We start from the raw sequence: 16,767 nt of genomic DNA on the forward strand, positions 1-16,767 counted from the left end.
AAAAAAGACAAAAAGGAAAAAAAAATACATTAAAGAGTTAAATGTAAGACCTGAAACTGTAAAACTAATAGAAGAAAACATGGGGGAAAATCTCCATGACATTGGTCTGAACAATGATTCTTTGGATATGACCCCAAAACACAGGTGACAAAAGCAGAAATAGACAAATGAGATTACATTAAATTAAGAAGCTTCTGCACAGACAAGGAAATAATCAACAAAATGAAGAAAATACCTATGAAATTGGAGAAATTATTTAGAAATCATATATCAGATAAGGGGTTGATATCCAAAATATATAAGGAACTCAACTCAATAGCAAAAACCCAAGAACCTGATTAAAAAATGGGCAAAGGACTTCAATAGACATTTCTCAAAAGAAGACATACAAATGGCCAACAGGATATAAAAATTGGTCAACATCAGGGCCGGCCCTGTGGCTCACTCGGGAGAGTGCGGTGCTGATAAAAATTGGTCAACATCACTAATCATCAGAAAAATGCAAATTAAAACCATAATGAGATATCAGACCTGTTTAAATGGCTATTATCAAAAGACAAAAGATATGTGCATGTTGGCAAGGATGTAGAGAAAAGGGAAACCTTGCCCACTGTTGATGGGAATGTAAATTAGCGCAGCCACTATGGAAAACAGAATGAAGTTTCCTCAAAAAACTAAAAATAGAACTATATAGTGCAGCAATCCCACTACTGGGTATATCTCCAAAGAAAATAAAATCAGTATGTCAAAGAGATATTTATATTCCCATGCTCATTGCAGCATCATTCACAACAGCCAAGATATGAAATCAACCTAGGTGTACATCAACAGATGAATAGATAAAGTAAATGTGGAATATATACACAATGGAATACTATTCAGCCTTACAAAAGAAAGAAATTCTATCATTGCAACAACATGGATGAACCTGGAGGACATTATGTTAAGTAAAATAAGCCAGGCACAGGAAGACAAATACCACATGATCTCACTTACATGTGGAAACTAAAAAAGTTTCTGGGCCATAAAGCAGGTTTCAACAAATTTCAAATTATTAAAATCATACAAAGTATATACTCTGGCATCAGTAAAATTAAACCAGAAATCAATAACAGAAAGATAATTGAAAACTCCTAAATATTTGATAATTAAACAACATACTTCTAAATAAACCATGGGTCAAAAAAATCACAGTGGAAAATTTAAAATATTTTTAACTAAAAGGTAATAAATATCAAAACCTGTGGGTAACTTTAAAGGAATGTTCAGAGGGAACTTAATAGCTTTAAATGCATATATTATAAAATAATAAAATTGAAAATCTAAGATCTAGTTTTCTACCTCAAGAAGTTTGAAAAAAAAAAACGGAAAATCAAACCCCCCAAAAAGTTGAAGGAAAAAACAATAAAGATTGGAAATCAATGAAATAGAAACTAGAAGCAAAATAGAGAAAGCCAACAAAGCCAAAGGTCAGCTTTTAAAAAAGATTAATAAAATTGATAACCCCCTAGTAAGATATATGTAGACAAATGGAGAGAAAACACATATTAGCAATACCACTATAGACCATATAGACATTAAAAGGATAATGAGGGAAAATTGTAAACAATTTTATGCCAATAAATTTGACAATTTAGATGAAACAGACAAATTCCTTGAAAAAGTAATTTAGCAAAATGGGCACAAGAAGAACTACACACCTGAATCTTCCTACATTATTAGAGAAATGGGACCCATAGTTTAAAACCCTTCCACAAAGAAAACTCCTAGTTTGGATGGCTTTGCTAATAACCCTTTGCTCCCGCCGAGGGTTCAGATCCCACATACAGACCGGCCGCTCACTGGCTGAGCGAGGTGCGGGAGCAACACCGAGGGTTGCGATCCCGTAGCCGGTCCCGGTCCGGTACGGGCGCAACACTGAGGGTTGCGATCCGTTGCCGGTCACAAAAAAAAGACAAAAATGAAAAAAAAAAAAAAAATCCCAAACAAAAGTTTAGCAGATCAAATCCAGGATATATCAAAATGGTAACACATGATGGTAAAGTGGAGTCTATTCAAGCAATGAAAGTTTGTTCAACATTTGAATATCAATCAACGTAATTTTCCATACAAAGAGAATGAAGACCAAATGATCATCTAGTAGATGCAGCAAAAACATTTGATAAAATTCAACACCCACAATTTTCATAATAAAAAAAAATCTCAGCTAACCAGGAATAAGATTAACCTTCTCAAGCTGATGATGAGTTTCTACAAAAAACTATAGGTAACACCTTAGCTAATGGTGAAACATTACATGCCTCTTGCTATGTTCAGGAAAAAGATAAGAATGTACATTATTACCATTTTTATTCAACATGGAGTCAGTCTAATAAAGCAAGAAAAATATGAAAGGTATAAAGTTTACAAAGGAAAAATAAAACTGTCATCATTCAATGACAACGTGGTTAAGTAGACAATCCAAAGGAATCTATTAAAAAAATTAGAAGGAGGGCTGGCCCGGTGGCGCACTTGGTAGAGTACGGCACTTGGGAGCGCGGAAGCGCTCCCGCCGAGGGTTCGGATCCCATATAGAGACCGGTCCACTCACTGGTTGAGTGTGGTGCGGGCGTGACACCGAGGGTTGTGATCCCATTGCTGGTCATGAAAAAAGACAAAAAGGAAAAAAAAAAATTAGAAGGAATAAATTGAGGGGCCGGCCCGTGGCTCACTCGGGAGAGTGCGGTGCTGATAACACCAAGGCCCCGGGTTCGGATCCCATATAGGGATGGCTGGTTCACTCACTGGCTGAGCATGGTGCTGACAACACCAAGTCAAGGGTTAAGATCCCCTTACCGGTCATCTTTTTTAAAAAAAAAAGAAGGAATAAATTGATACTAAATCAGAATATAAAATTAAATTACATTCCTACACATTTGAAATAAATAATTAGAAGATAAAATCTAGGGGCCGGCCCGGTGGCGCACTGCTACAGTGCACCACTTGGGAAGCGCGGCGGCGCTCCCGCCGAGGGTTCGGATCCCACATACAGACCGGCCGCTCACTGGCTGAGCGAGGAGCGGGGGCAACACCGAGGGTTGTGATCCCGTAGCTGGTCCCGGTCCGGTACGGGCGCGACACTGAGGGTTGCGATCCGTTGCCGGTCACGAAAAAAGACAAAAAAATAAAATAAATAAAATAAAATCTAAAAAATAATATCGCTTACAGTAGTATCAAAAAAAGTCAAATACCTAGAAATCAAATGAAAGATATGTAAGACTTCTACACTGCAAACTACAAAACATTTTGTAGAGAAATTAAAAATCTAAAGAAAGTATATCATGTTCATGAAAATTCAATATAGCAAGATGTCAGTTCTCCCTAAATCGATCAATTAATTCAATGTAATCCCAATTACAATCTCAAAAAATTGTAAAAATTCATAAGTTGATTTTAATATTCATGTGAAATGGAAAAACCTTAGAATAGCTATGATAATACTGAAGAACAAAGTTGGAGGACTATACTATCATATGTCCACACTTACTATATAGGAAGTAATATAGACAATATAGACAAAATACATCAATGCAACAGAATAGAGACTACAAAAATACTTCACATATGTGATTACATGATTTAAACAATGACACCACTGCAATTTATTGTGAAAAGGATGATGTTTTCAACAAAGGTACTTGATCAGTTGGAGATCCACAAAGAAAAAAATGAACTTTGTTCATACTTCTCAACATACACAAAAATTAAATTGAAATGGATACTAGATTTCAATCTGAAACTAAAGCAATTAAACCTCTAGGAAGAACATAAGGAAAATATCCTCTGAATTTGGTTACATAAATTTCTCAACAGTACACAGCAAGTACTAACCATAAAGAAAAAGAAACATGGGCCGGCCCGGTGGCGCACTCTGTAGAGTGTGGCGCTCCCACTGAGGGTTCGGATCCCATATAGAGACCGGTCCGCTCACTGGTTGAGCGCGGTGCGGGCGCGACACCGAGGGTTGCGATCCCGTTGCCGGTCGCGGTATGGGCACGACACTGAGGATTGCGATCCCGTTACTGGTCACGAAAAAAGACAAAAAGGATAAAAAAAAAAAAAAAAAGAAAAAGAAACAAATTGGACTTTATTAAAATTAAATATACTTCTCTTTATCAAAAAAACACCTTTAAGAGAGCAATGAGGCCAGCCTGGGAGAAGATATTTGCAATACATACATTCAATAAAGGACTTGCATTCAGGATATATGAAGTACTTCTCCAAGTGAGTATTTACTACATAATAGCACAGGTGATGGAATTTAGAGGTTTGAAGATGGAGAGGGCAGGTGAAGAAAAGGGTAGGGATATTTATATCCTCATCATATATAAAGGGGAGTTGAGTGATCCTATGTCAGCCTGATGGAACAAGAGATGAAGGCTTAGATATGCTTTAAAGCAAAGGGTAACAAATGGAAGAACTAAAAATAATGACATTATCATACTGGGAAGAGAGATATTAGCAGGGTTAAGGAGGATAAGTAACAAATTTTCAATTATCTTTGCAGAAAGCCAACAGATAGCTTCTGAAGTTGATAAAAAAATAATTGTACTTGTACAAGCATATTATTTAGAAGCATGGAAGTTACTACTAGAAGATCTACAACAAAAAATAGTAAAAAGTGGCTGGCTGCCTTTAGAATATGAGGGTGAAGAGTGGAATTGGGTAAAAGATTTGCTTTTTATTATAATATTCGATATTATCTTACCTATTAAAGAAATACACATATTACTTTGATAAAAATATTTTAAATGATTTTTTAAGTCCCTTCATTTACATTACTATGACTATGCAAATAATTCAGTTATAGGGCCAAGTAATGTGCTAAAACTATGGATCCTTTTTTAAAAGTCACCTTCTGGGCCACTTGAAATACAATGTATCTGGAATCAAGATCAAATGTACTATATTCTCTTCACATCTTAGAACAATTTTAATCTCCCTTATATTTGAACCATGACTTTCATGGTTAGCTCTTTTTTTAGAGATTCTAACCTTTTTTTTGAGATCTAGCCTCTGGTACCATTTTCCCCCAAAATATAACCCTCTTAGAGTTATTCAACATCTTGTTCTAATTTAAATTGATTATTTTTATTTCCTTCAGGTTTTTTTTCCTTTCTTTTCCTTTTTGTTTTTATATCACTGGTTTTCCTTGGTGAACCTTGGTTGTCAATTAATACTTAAGAATGCAGATCTGTGTCAATTTTTCTAGGGAGCTAGTATGTGCTTTTGTGTCAGTCTCCTGTTTCCCCAGTGTTCTCACTCATGAGTGGGAAGATTACCTGGGAGCTTTGTGACATAAGTGTAACAAATCAACCAGCAGGCTTTCTTTAAGGGGTATGGTCAGGTAGCCAGCTATTAAGCAGGATGTCCCTTGAATATTAAAATTAAATGGATTTTACTGTGGAGTGCCAAAGCCATGCTAGATAGAACTAGCTTTCCCAAATAGTTCATTTGATTTTTTTTCTTTTGGCACCTGGCCTATACAGGGATCTGAACCCTTGACCTTGGTGTTATAACACCATCCTCTAACCAACTGAGCTAACCAGACAGCCTATTTGATTTTTCTTTTTTAAAAAGAGATAAGCCTTCAGGGTTTGGTTTTTTTGGGGGTGGGGGGGGGTGTTGTTTTGTTTTGTTTTTCCTAACAGTATATGTTAATCTACCAGCAGATTTTGACTAGTGGTAAATATCCTTCTACCAGCAGCTCTGGGTCTGGAAGTGACAATGGAGACAAATGGCACAGCTGTTCCATGTACAGGCCTTCAATTAACACCTTGTCTTATGTCCTTATCCTTCCAGCTCTTTTAAATTGCTAACTCCAAATTTATAGCTTTTCAGAGGTTCTGATGACAAACCAGTGTCCTCACTGTAGCCCCCTGAAGTGTGTCTAAGCAAGTGCTTCTACACAGTTTTGTCCAACAGGATGCTATCATGTAGGTTCGGTTTTCCAGAAAATTGATAAAATTTCTTCTCTGCTCATGAACACCCTTCTCTCTGTTATGGATTAACCTTCTATATATTGTCATTTCAATGGGGTCCTGGAGGGATAGAAGGTGAAAATGTATGCTCAGTCTACAGTACACACACACACACACACACACACACACACATCTTTATTTATATACATGGCTTCTCTACTGAAGCTCCCTTAAAGGTAAGTGTATTATAAAATGTCCAGCATAGTGCCAAGAATATAATAGTTATTCAAAGATGTCTGGCTGGGGACGTGGGAGAAAAGAAGTCACAAATGACAGAAAAGCATAAGCCTGGATAATGAGTATGTTAATGGAACCAACAAAGAAAGAGTAGGTTTTAAAAGAAAATTATTATTTTAGTGTTGAAAATCAATGTATGTCCCAGCATAGGTTTTATGGCTTTAGTAGAGTCAAAAGAGGCAAATAATGGAAGCTATTTTGCAAAATTTAGTTAACTGATACAAAGGTTGTCTTGTGTGCTCGAAACAGAGCTATACCACTTTACACAGTTATCAGGCACAGAGTATTGCTGCTATCAGAGAGAAAAGAGTGAAGTCATTGTAACTCTTGACTCAACTTGGAATATTCCTTATACCTATAAGATCAGCTCTATCAATACAACAGCTTGATAACTACTACATTAACCCAGATATAAACTTTAAGCTCTCCAAGAGTAGGTACTCAATAAATAATTAATGAGTGAATATATCCCTAATACCTGCTCACAAACCTGATTCCTGAGTCAAGAAATAAAAGGTTTAGAGATGAAAGTCAAATGAACATATTACTGACACTTTCTTGATAGTAAGTAGCCTTTTTATTGATTATCAAAGAGCCTGGCCCTGACCAGGAACTGAATAAATATGTGTGAAGCTAATGAAATAATTAATTATAACTTTTTGAAACTTAAAAAAAAGTGGTGCTTTTAAAGTGAAGGGTGGTATACAATTCTGTACATAAACCAAAACTACTGAATTGTATACTTTAGGCAGGTGAACTTTATGATATAAATTATATCTTAATAAAGCTGCTAAATAAACTCACAAGGAAACTTTTCCAGGCCTGCTGAATGATTCTGGCAGCTTTATCCTGCTTTGTAAATTCTGATTCCTGTCGCCAAGGCATTTGAAAGTCCTAACAGAAAATAATAAAAAAGGATATATTTAAAGTTATTTGATATGCTTTGTTATAAAATCATCACTAGAACTCAATGAAAATTAGACAGTTGTATAAATGAAGCAATGAAAAGAAAATATGGTATCAAAATAATTATAATAAAAATTAAAAGTCACCTATTATTGATTGCCTAATATGTACCAATTTGTTTATTTTTTCTAATTCCAACAACAATCCTGCATAGCAGATTTTACTAATATGCTTGTATTTGAGATGAGAAGACTGAGCTTCGAGGCCTAAGGTCAAATAGTGAGTAACAAAGCCAGTATTGAATCCAAGTATCTCTGCCTTTAAAATCCACAACCTTAGCATACTCTGTTGTATGACATCAAATAAATTTTTTTTTTTTTTAAAAGATGACCGGTAAGGGGATCTTAACCCTTGACTTGGTGCTGTCAGCACCACGCTCACCCAGTGAGCTAACCGGCCATCCCTATATGGGATCCGAACCTGTGGCCTTGGTGTTATCAGCACCACACTCTCCCGAGTGAGCCACGGGCCGGCCCCCAAATAAACATTTCTTAACACGCATAGAGACAGATTTGCATCCACAAAATTGCCCAGGCTGCTAAACTTAGAATTAGAGATGATTCCAGATTTTTTCTCTCTTTTTAACTATTAACTACATCGACTACTTAATACATAATGCATTAAGTTGTCAAAAAAAAGATGAAGTTTGACTAGTAAGGAACAAACAAAATCACTAATTCTAATAATAATTTGTTTTAATACTGTGAAGAATTTAGAAATAGTCAGAAAGACATTATAATTTTAGTCCTTTAAAAAGGTGCAGTGAGCTAAATTATTATTTATGCTTCTTGAACATTTATACCTTAAAAATCATCTCATTCAAAATTGAATGACTGAAATACTGCCATTTGTGGCAACATGGATGAATTGAGAGAAAGTCATGTTAAGTGAAATAAGCCAGGCATAGAAAGAGAAATACCACATGTCCTCACTCGTAAGTGGGAACTAAAAAATAAACAAATACATTTTTTTTTGTCCTTTTTGAGACCAGCTGCACCGCGCTCAGGTCATCCCTATATAGGATCCGAACCTGCGGCGGCGGGAGCGCCTCTGCGCTCCCAGCGCCGCACTCTCCCAAGTGCGCCACGGGCTCGGCCCAACAAATACATTTTTTTAAAAAAAGAAAAATACAACCATCATAATATGTTGAACTTTCAAAAGGAGAGAAAAGAACTGAGTTACAGAGGTATGAAAGGAAGGGGGGGTGGTGAAGGAGGAACTGGTAAAAGGCCACAAAAAATGTTTACATTGTATAATGTTGAATATACTAATTATCCTGATTTGAGCATCATATATTGCACACAGGTAATGATATAAACTCTGTACCCCACAGATATGTATAATCAACTGCATTACAATAAAAAAAGAATGACTAATTAAGTCAAATAATGAAACTGCTCCAGTGTTCTCCAGTGTTATCAGAAGAGTGATATGGAAGAATTTTCTGTTTGTGTAGGTTATATCAATTATACACAATAACTTTATTCATTTTTCAGTATTCATAATAAGAGGAAATACAAAGTATACACAATTAATTCATTGCTTTGGTAGTTTTCTTACATATAACCACAGAAGGAAGACTAGTGAACTAAAAGACTGAAGATGTATTTTAGTTTTAGTTCATATCGCTACTTAACGTAACCTGGGACAAGTAGCTTAACATCTTAAGGCTTCAGTTTCATCATTTGCAAAATGAAAGCACTGCAATAAATTAACTCAAAGTACTTTTAGTTTCACAACTCTATGAGTTTACATTATAAAGGGCATAATGCTCTAATGGTCAAATTAAAGGGGGGGAAAAAGCTTTGCATTGAACACAGGGAGAAACATGGATTTTACTCAATCTCAGAGTTAGTAATAATTCACAGCATGTCATGCATTGCATTTACAGTAAATATACGGTCTGAGATGCTTTCTCATAGTCCAAAATAAATAAATTTTGCTTCAAAGTTTAAAATTCTGAACTGCTGCTTGTAAAATGCAATATGTGTAAGGATTTACAAATCCCAGAACCCTGAAATATTTAAACATACAACACACATCTACTAATATGTGTGCTATATTTAGAGAGACACAGACCAAACATAAAAACTACCTAAAGCATATGCTATTTATAAAGAAAATAAAAGAAAAACCTATTTATATTTTTTCTTAATTTGTTATTTTCTCTCTTGGTGTTTAAAATCATTCAGAAGCTTAAAATTAAAGGTGTTTTCTTCCTAACTGTGTTTATTGTTTAGTTTCTTAAATTAACATTTTTAATAGTAGGAGAAGGTTCTCTATGAAAAAGAATTTGTCTTTTTTCTTTCCTTACAAATAGCTTTAACAAAAGGGAAGCACGGGGAGATTAAGTCTTTGGGCTCTGAAGATAGACCAGGATTTAAGTCTCAACAAATTCTACTTCATACTTAGCTGCGTGATCCTGCTTAATTTACTTAACTTATTCAAATTTCAGGTTTTTCATTTGTAAAATATAGGGACCGAGAGTACCTACCTCATAAAATTATGAAAATTAAGTCATATAATACAGATAAAGCATTTAGTACAGTTTCTGGCCCACCATAACCACTCAATAAATCTTACATACTATTACAATAGAAACTATTTTCTAAAATAAGAACTATTCATGTGCATTATTCTGTTTAAAAAATTGATGTAACTGGACGTTTTAAGCACAATTATTTTCTTAATTTACAAATAAGTATTAGAACAAATGAGAAGGAATAATATTTGGGGTGTAAAAGATTTGTTAATTTTGATCAAAGGACAGTATTTCAAGAAATTCTCTTTCTAGTCAACAGATGGAGAAATAACAAAATATAGTTTATCTTTGTATTTTGGGACACTTCAGGAAAAACAGTTTTCCTTGTGAATGATGTGATAAACAGTTTTAATAATTTTTAAAGACACTGTCACTATTTGTCATTAAAAGAGATAAACATAGAAGATAACTCTGCCATCTGAAATTTATTAATTTAAAAAATCATATCAAAATGTGACAAAAAATAGAAAAATAATTATAATAAATTTTGATACATTGTGGTCACCTCTATTCATTACTCTTAGGTTTTCTTGTCCATGTTCTTTTTTACTGGTCAACATATACAATACAGTTATTATTTGGTTATAAAATCAGGACAATTAAAAAATAGCATTAGAAATATATTAAAAATATCATTCCCTATTTAACATCTCATTACTGTTTAAAATCCAAAATATTTCAAAACACTGTCTAGACTTATTTACTTTAAAGGATATTATGTAAACAATACACAAATTCAAACAACATAGAACTACAGAGTAAAAAGTGAAAATTGTCCATCCCCCATTTCTTCTAGCCCAGTTCTGTCTTCAAAGGCTATCTCTGTTAATAGATGTGTTTCTTCCAGATCTTTTCTTATATATTTAAAAATTTTAAATAAACGTATATGTGCCTGTGTACATACATATATACATAGTTTATATATATGCATACATTTGTATATAATATACACATTGTATATACACAAATATCTTCTATATACACATATACAAACACATATATATAAGGTTTGAATGAACGTGATCAAACTATATATATATATATATATATATTTTTTTTTTTTGTCTTTTTGTCTTTTTTCCGTGTCCGGCAACAGATCACAACCCTCAGTGTCGCCCCCGTACCGGACCGGGGACCGGCAACGGGATTGCAAGCCTAGGTGTTGCTCCCGCGCCTCACTCAGCCAGTGAGCGGGAACCGGTCTGTATGTGGGATCCGAACCCTCGGACGGGAGCGCCGCCGCGCTTCCCAAGCGGCGCACTATCCAGTGCGCCACCGGGCCGGCCCTATATATATTTTTTTACTCAACAATATTTGTTGAAGACTGCTCCATGTTGATACATATAGATCCTACTCATTCTTTTTATAGCTGCACAGTATTCCTAAGTATGGATGTCATAATTTACTTAATCTTTCCATTCGTTATTGGACATTCAGATTGTTTCTTTTTTTTGTTTATGATTTCAAAATGAATATCCTAGTACATATATTTGTGTATATGTGCAACTATTCTTGTAGGATAGATTTTTAGAAGTGGAATTGCTGTGACAAAAGGTATTCACATATATATTTGCATTGACTCTCTCTGGGAAGGGATACAAGTAACTGTTAAAAGTATTTGTCTCTAGGGAGGGCCCAGCAGACTGAGGGACCTAGGTTCAGGAATGAAAGAGATATTATTCCAGCATACTCTTTTATACTGTTTGGTTTTTTTCACAGTGTGCATGTAGTTCACATATATGAGGGTACTACAAAAAGTTAATGGAAAGATTAGTATTACCTTTTAATTCTATTTTTCCATGAACTTTTTGAAGTATATAACTCTATTTTTTTTTAAAAAGAGCATGTATATTAAAATTTTGACACTGTCAAATTGTCCTCAAAAATGTTGTCCTGTGTACCCCCCTCTCACAACCAGGCACACTGCACCAGCACCTCAGGGCCCACCCTGGGACCCAAGGAATGGAGAAGGGGACCGGACCCCTCCTCCCACAACCAGGTACACCCTGCCAGTGCCAGTGCTTCGGGGCCCAACCAGTGACCAGAGGCATGGAGAAGGGAACCAGACACACCCCATAATCAGGCATACTGCCAGCACCAAGGAGCATGCCAAAAACATCACCTCCATGTGGGTGGCCCTCCAAAGCCAAGACAATAACCATGGCTGCCGCGAAAGTGGCTAGACAGCACAACCACCATGCAGATGATCCACCAACCACTGGAGTGCATTGACACAAGGAGAGTCACCAGCAGAGATAAAGAAAAGGAAAGGCTATCTCTCTCCACAAAGCCCATTTCAGAGTGACAGAAGTTTCCACTCTATGATAATATTGGGGGACCTGATCACACCTCTCAGCATTGGACAGATCATCTAGGCAACAAATTGACAGAGTAACCATTATTCTTTGAGAAGAAGAGAAGAAATCTAGGGTAATTAGAGGGAGAGGGGGAAGTGAGACGGGGGTTGGGAGAGACTGGACAAGGGGTATAAAGAATAATTACAATTTGTACCAATATATATGCTAGTAATATTGATTTGATCAACATATCTCAATGTTGAACCCCAAAAATATGTATAATCAATTTTGATTCAATAAATAAATTTTTTTAAAAAAAATGACCTATGGGGGCCGGCCCGTGGCTCACTCGGTAGAGTGCGGTGCTGATAACACCAAGGCCGCGGGTTCGGATCCCATATAGGGATGGCCGGTTTGCTCACTGGCTGAGCGTGGTGCTGACAACACCAAGCCAAGGGTTGAGATCCCCTTACCGGTCATCTTTAAAAAAAAAAAAAAAAATGACCTATGGGAGTGCTTAATTCTAGATTTTACAAAAGTAAAGAACTAAAAACATAAATAGGACATTAGGGCTATAGTATGTCTTTTAATACTCTTTCCAAGAACTAAACTGTGTGATTTTTATCTCTTTATTAATGGATAGTGATTGATTTTCACATACAAAGCAACACACGTGTGTGATATCATGATAGCATTAGTGCTAAGTCATGAAAATTTTATCACTTTCCCAAATACATTCCAAATTTTGTAGATAAAAATTTAATAGAGTTTTAAAAATCCCTTTTAATTGACTGTGTGACCATGTTGTAGCCAACTTATTGGGCAACTTATTTGATCGAAATAATTTTACCCAGGCTTTCTGCACACACCTGCTTCCTTCTTCTCCTGTGACATAGGCTAAAGGGTGTTTAGAGGCTGCCAAAAAAGTAAGCTATTATTATCTTCTATTGAAATAATCAATATCCTTATTTGTGTATTTGTGAACATGTTTACTATCTATATCATCTCCCTACGATTAAGTTCCTTCAGAGCAGACTATTTCTCATTTATTGCTATATCCCCCATTTCTAGCAAACAGTAGGTGATCAATAAAAAATACTAGTTGGATGACTGAACAGGAGATTGGTTAAATAAATTATCATGCATTCATACAATAGAATACAGTGAAAATATTAAAAGTGATGCTGTAAATGTACATATTGACATGTAAAATGGTTTATATCATAATGTTCAATTTTTAAAAAGCAGTGTATTAAACAATCTGTAATAAGCTATTTGTGTTAACTCCTCCCTTCCTTATTCTTATATTGTATGCAATTAAAAATTTAGGCCCTATTTAGTGTTACAGCAGGATTTTTTCTTTTTTAATTAGTAAGATGAGGGAAGGGAATGAGTGTGTATTTGTGTGTTGTGGTTGTTTGTGTGTAAGAAAGCTAAATCCTCATTTTGTATTGATAAGAAGTTACCAGATAATGGCTAAATCTTAAAAAAAAAAATTAAAAAGTAAAGAAAAGTAGAATAACACGTTACTTAAAATGTTATTTTTTATTTATTTATTTATTTTTGTCCTTTTTGAGACCGGCTGCACCGCGCTCAGCCAGTGAGCGCACCGGTCATCCCTATATAGGATCCGAACCTGCGGCGGGAGCGCCGCTGTGCTCCCAGCGCTGCACTCTCCCAAGTGCACCACGGGCTCGGCCCTTAAAATGTTATTTTAAGGAGGTAAAAACCAAAAAGTGGTGCATGTGCAATAAAGAAGATAGAATAGTGGGACAGAGAATGATCAGGGGCATTTTAACACAAGTAGTAAGGGAAATCCTCTCCAATGGAGAGACATATTCATGATGGAAAGAGTCAACTATAGGAAAATCTGGTGGAACAAGGTTCCAGGCACAAGGAACAGCAGATAAAAATGCCCTGAGATAAGGAATTTGGTGTTTTCAAGTGGCTGAAAGAAAACAGTGTCAGTAGAGGTCAGAGAAAAGAGACAGGTGTGGAGTATGCATAGAGCAAATGTACTTCACAGGGCCTGGTTTTCCAAAGCCTTGCAGTTTCAAATACTGACCTTGCAAACGACAGGAAATTTTCCCCAGGCTATAGTCTCTGTTGTAAGATAAAGAATTGTAACACAGCAAGGTTGCTGGCTCAAAGACAGACAGGTTACTGATTGATATGTCAAGATACTGGGAAATTGCTGTAAGAAGAGAATGTTTGCTAAAATCAAGCTTTTGTTAGTGGATAGACTTAATTGCATTATAGAATGTTGCCTTGCTTGTCTTACTCAAAGTTACCAGTTTCTTTTTTTTTGTCTTTTTTGTGACTGGTAAGGGAATCGCAACCCTTGGCTTGGTGTCGCCCACACTGCGCTCAGCCAGTGAGTGCACTGGCCATTCCTATATAGGATCTGAACCCGCGGCAGGAGCGTCGCTGCGCTCACAGCGCCGCACTCTCCCGAGTGCGCCACGGGGCCGGCCCAATGTTACCAGTTTCTATCATTAAACTTGTTAAACTATACTTAGCAAAAACCCCACCTATGTTCTCTTCCTGTAACTTCCTGGTCTGGAGAAAAAATGTGGGAAGAGCACTCCAATTTGTGGTTAATTTCCCAAATGAAAGGAATGCCTCTCGAGGGTTCTGGGAGATTAACCCCTTTTCGGGGCTTCTCACTGCTCAGAAGAGATGGGCTTTGAGTAATCTTTGGCGGCTCTGTCACACAGGGAAAAGGGGTGACAAATCCGTGGGAGGCAAAGCAACAGACAGAGTGAGAGTTAGGATCAGGGAGGAAGGTAGGAGCCACATTATACTTATACTGGAAATCAACTGGAATGGTTTCAGTAGTTTACTGAATGAAGCTTGTACTGGGGCTCAATAGAGTCAAATTTTGCATTTTCAGGAATTTTGTGATCTGGTCTTTAAACAAAGCCATTATTAAAAATTAAATTATTTAAGCCTATTACAGGGTTTAACAGTGGAACTATTGATATTTTGGGCTTGATAAATTTTAGTGGTGGGGATTGTCCTGTGCATGGTAGGATTTTAGCCGGATGTCTCTCCTCTATTAACCAGGTACCAGTAGCACAATTTTGATGACCAAAAAACATCTGCAGCCATTTCCCCGGTTGAGAACTACTGACCTATTGTATCTGCAAGGTGGAAATACTATATAAATGGTGCACTACTGCTCATCACTTCCCAATTCCTGAGGCCATGTCAGTAGCTTGAAATTGGCCATGGTGAGAGTATTCACATCACAGAAATTGTGAAATCAGTACAAGTACAAATCAGTACTTGATTTATTGTTTTGTTGGTTGTCTAGATTTAAGAAAGTGATGGTGAACATGTTAAGTAATGCAGATTAAATTTAAAAGTGTGTCATATATGTTACCATTACATATGAATAGCACAAAATATTGAGGAAATATTTTCCAGTATTCAAAATTACTATCTGACTCAAATAAGTCACTCACATCATTGAGGAACAGTGAAATTCCACATATTTTAAGAAAGAGAACCTGCTTAATTGTGTCAAATGCTTCTGAAGGGTCAAGTAAATTGAGAATAAAAAATTAGAATTGGCCAGATAGTGTCACTAGTAGTCTTGATAAGTACTGTTTCAGCGGAGTCCCAGGGAGGAAAGAATCGGGTGGGTTGAAGAAGTGGGAAAGTTGAGACAGTAAGTACAGTAACAATTCTTTGGGGCACTGTAAGGGACAGGAGAGAAGGGGTAGTAGCTGGGGGTGGGAATGGATTCAAGAGTTGGGTTTTTTTTGGTTTTCAATATGGGAGATACTAAAGCATGTTAAGATGTTGTATATGATATGACCCAGTAGTGAGGGAGAAATTAAAGGTGTAAGGGAGGGATAAATCAAAGGATGAAACTCTTTGAGTAGGTGCAATAGGACACAGTCCAGAGAAGAAAGATGGGTAGAGCAGTTGCTTGCTTTAGATAAGAAATAAGACGATTTCATGTGGTTATTATGAGGTTCCAAATCAATTAATCAATGCGAAAACATTCTCAAATTGTCAGATACTAAACCGTACTATCAAACCACTGCTCAGGTAATGAAGTATATCTTACTACATCCAGGTGCCACTTTCTTAAAGGGCAGATTCAGAGACAAAGATTTTACAAGAGTATTACCTACTTTGGGAGATACTATCCCAAATCAATGATAACTTTTATTATAATAAGTCATGGCTCCACTGATCTACCTTTAGACCTTGGGAGAAAAAGCCCATAAGATGTATTTGGCTTCTCCTTTTCACTTACTTTAAAAGATGTGAAATAACTTGCTGGGATCAGAACCCATACTTCCTATCTTAACTCCTGTACTAAATTTTATTGATAAACGTGTTTCATGCTCTTGATCAGTTTCGAAATTTTGCTTTTCCTTTTTACCTGTTGTCCTTCCTATTAAGGGGATAGACAACTACTTAACCTGCTCCTTAAAAACGCCTTTCCCTTTTTCACCTCTTAATAGTTAAACGACAAAACGTAAAACCATATCATGAGTCGAACAGAAAAAAAAAGTCCAGAAAAAAATGTGAAGTAGTTGAACAAGTATTTCCTCCTCCGCCGGAAGAAGAACGAAGTAGTGAGTGGGGGTCTGACAGCGCGCAGGATGGACAGGGAGGGCTTTTCAAGCAGATCCACGCAATTTCACCAACGGCAAGGCAAGGAAGCGCCGCGGAAGGGGTTAATCCC

The 16,767-nt window shown here is 36.3% G+C and overlaps 1 protein-coding gene across 1 annotated transcript in view; it reads right to left on the minus strand.

Moving 5' to 3' along the window:
- LOC103603849 (chromosome unknown open reading frame, human C11orf65) overlaps positions 1 to 7,147 on the minus strand; it is a 42,704-nt gene extending 35,557 nt beyond the window's left edge. Inside the window, exon 1 of the mRNA XM_008588439.1 lies at positions 7,062 to 7,147. Within this exon, the coding sequence (XP_008586661.1) occupies positions 7,062 to 7,142 (81 nt within the window). The 5' untranslated portion in view covers positions 7,143 to 7,147. The remainder of the gene's footprint in view (positions 1 to 7,061) is intronic.
- Between the last annotated feature and the right edge of the window lie 9,620 nt (positions 7,148 to 16,767).

The sequence above is a fragment of the Galeopterus variegatus genome, unplaced genomic scaffold (assembly GCF_000696425.1).
Source record: "Galeopterus variegatus unplaced genomic scaffold, G_variegatus-3.0.2 Scaffold4825, whole genome shotgun sequence".
Classification (NCBI taxonomy): domain Eukaryota; kingdom Metazoa; phylum Chordata; class Mammalia; order Dermoptera; family Cynocephalidae; genus Galeopterus; species Galeopterus variegatus.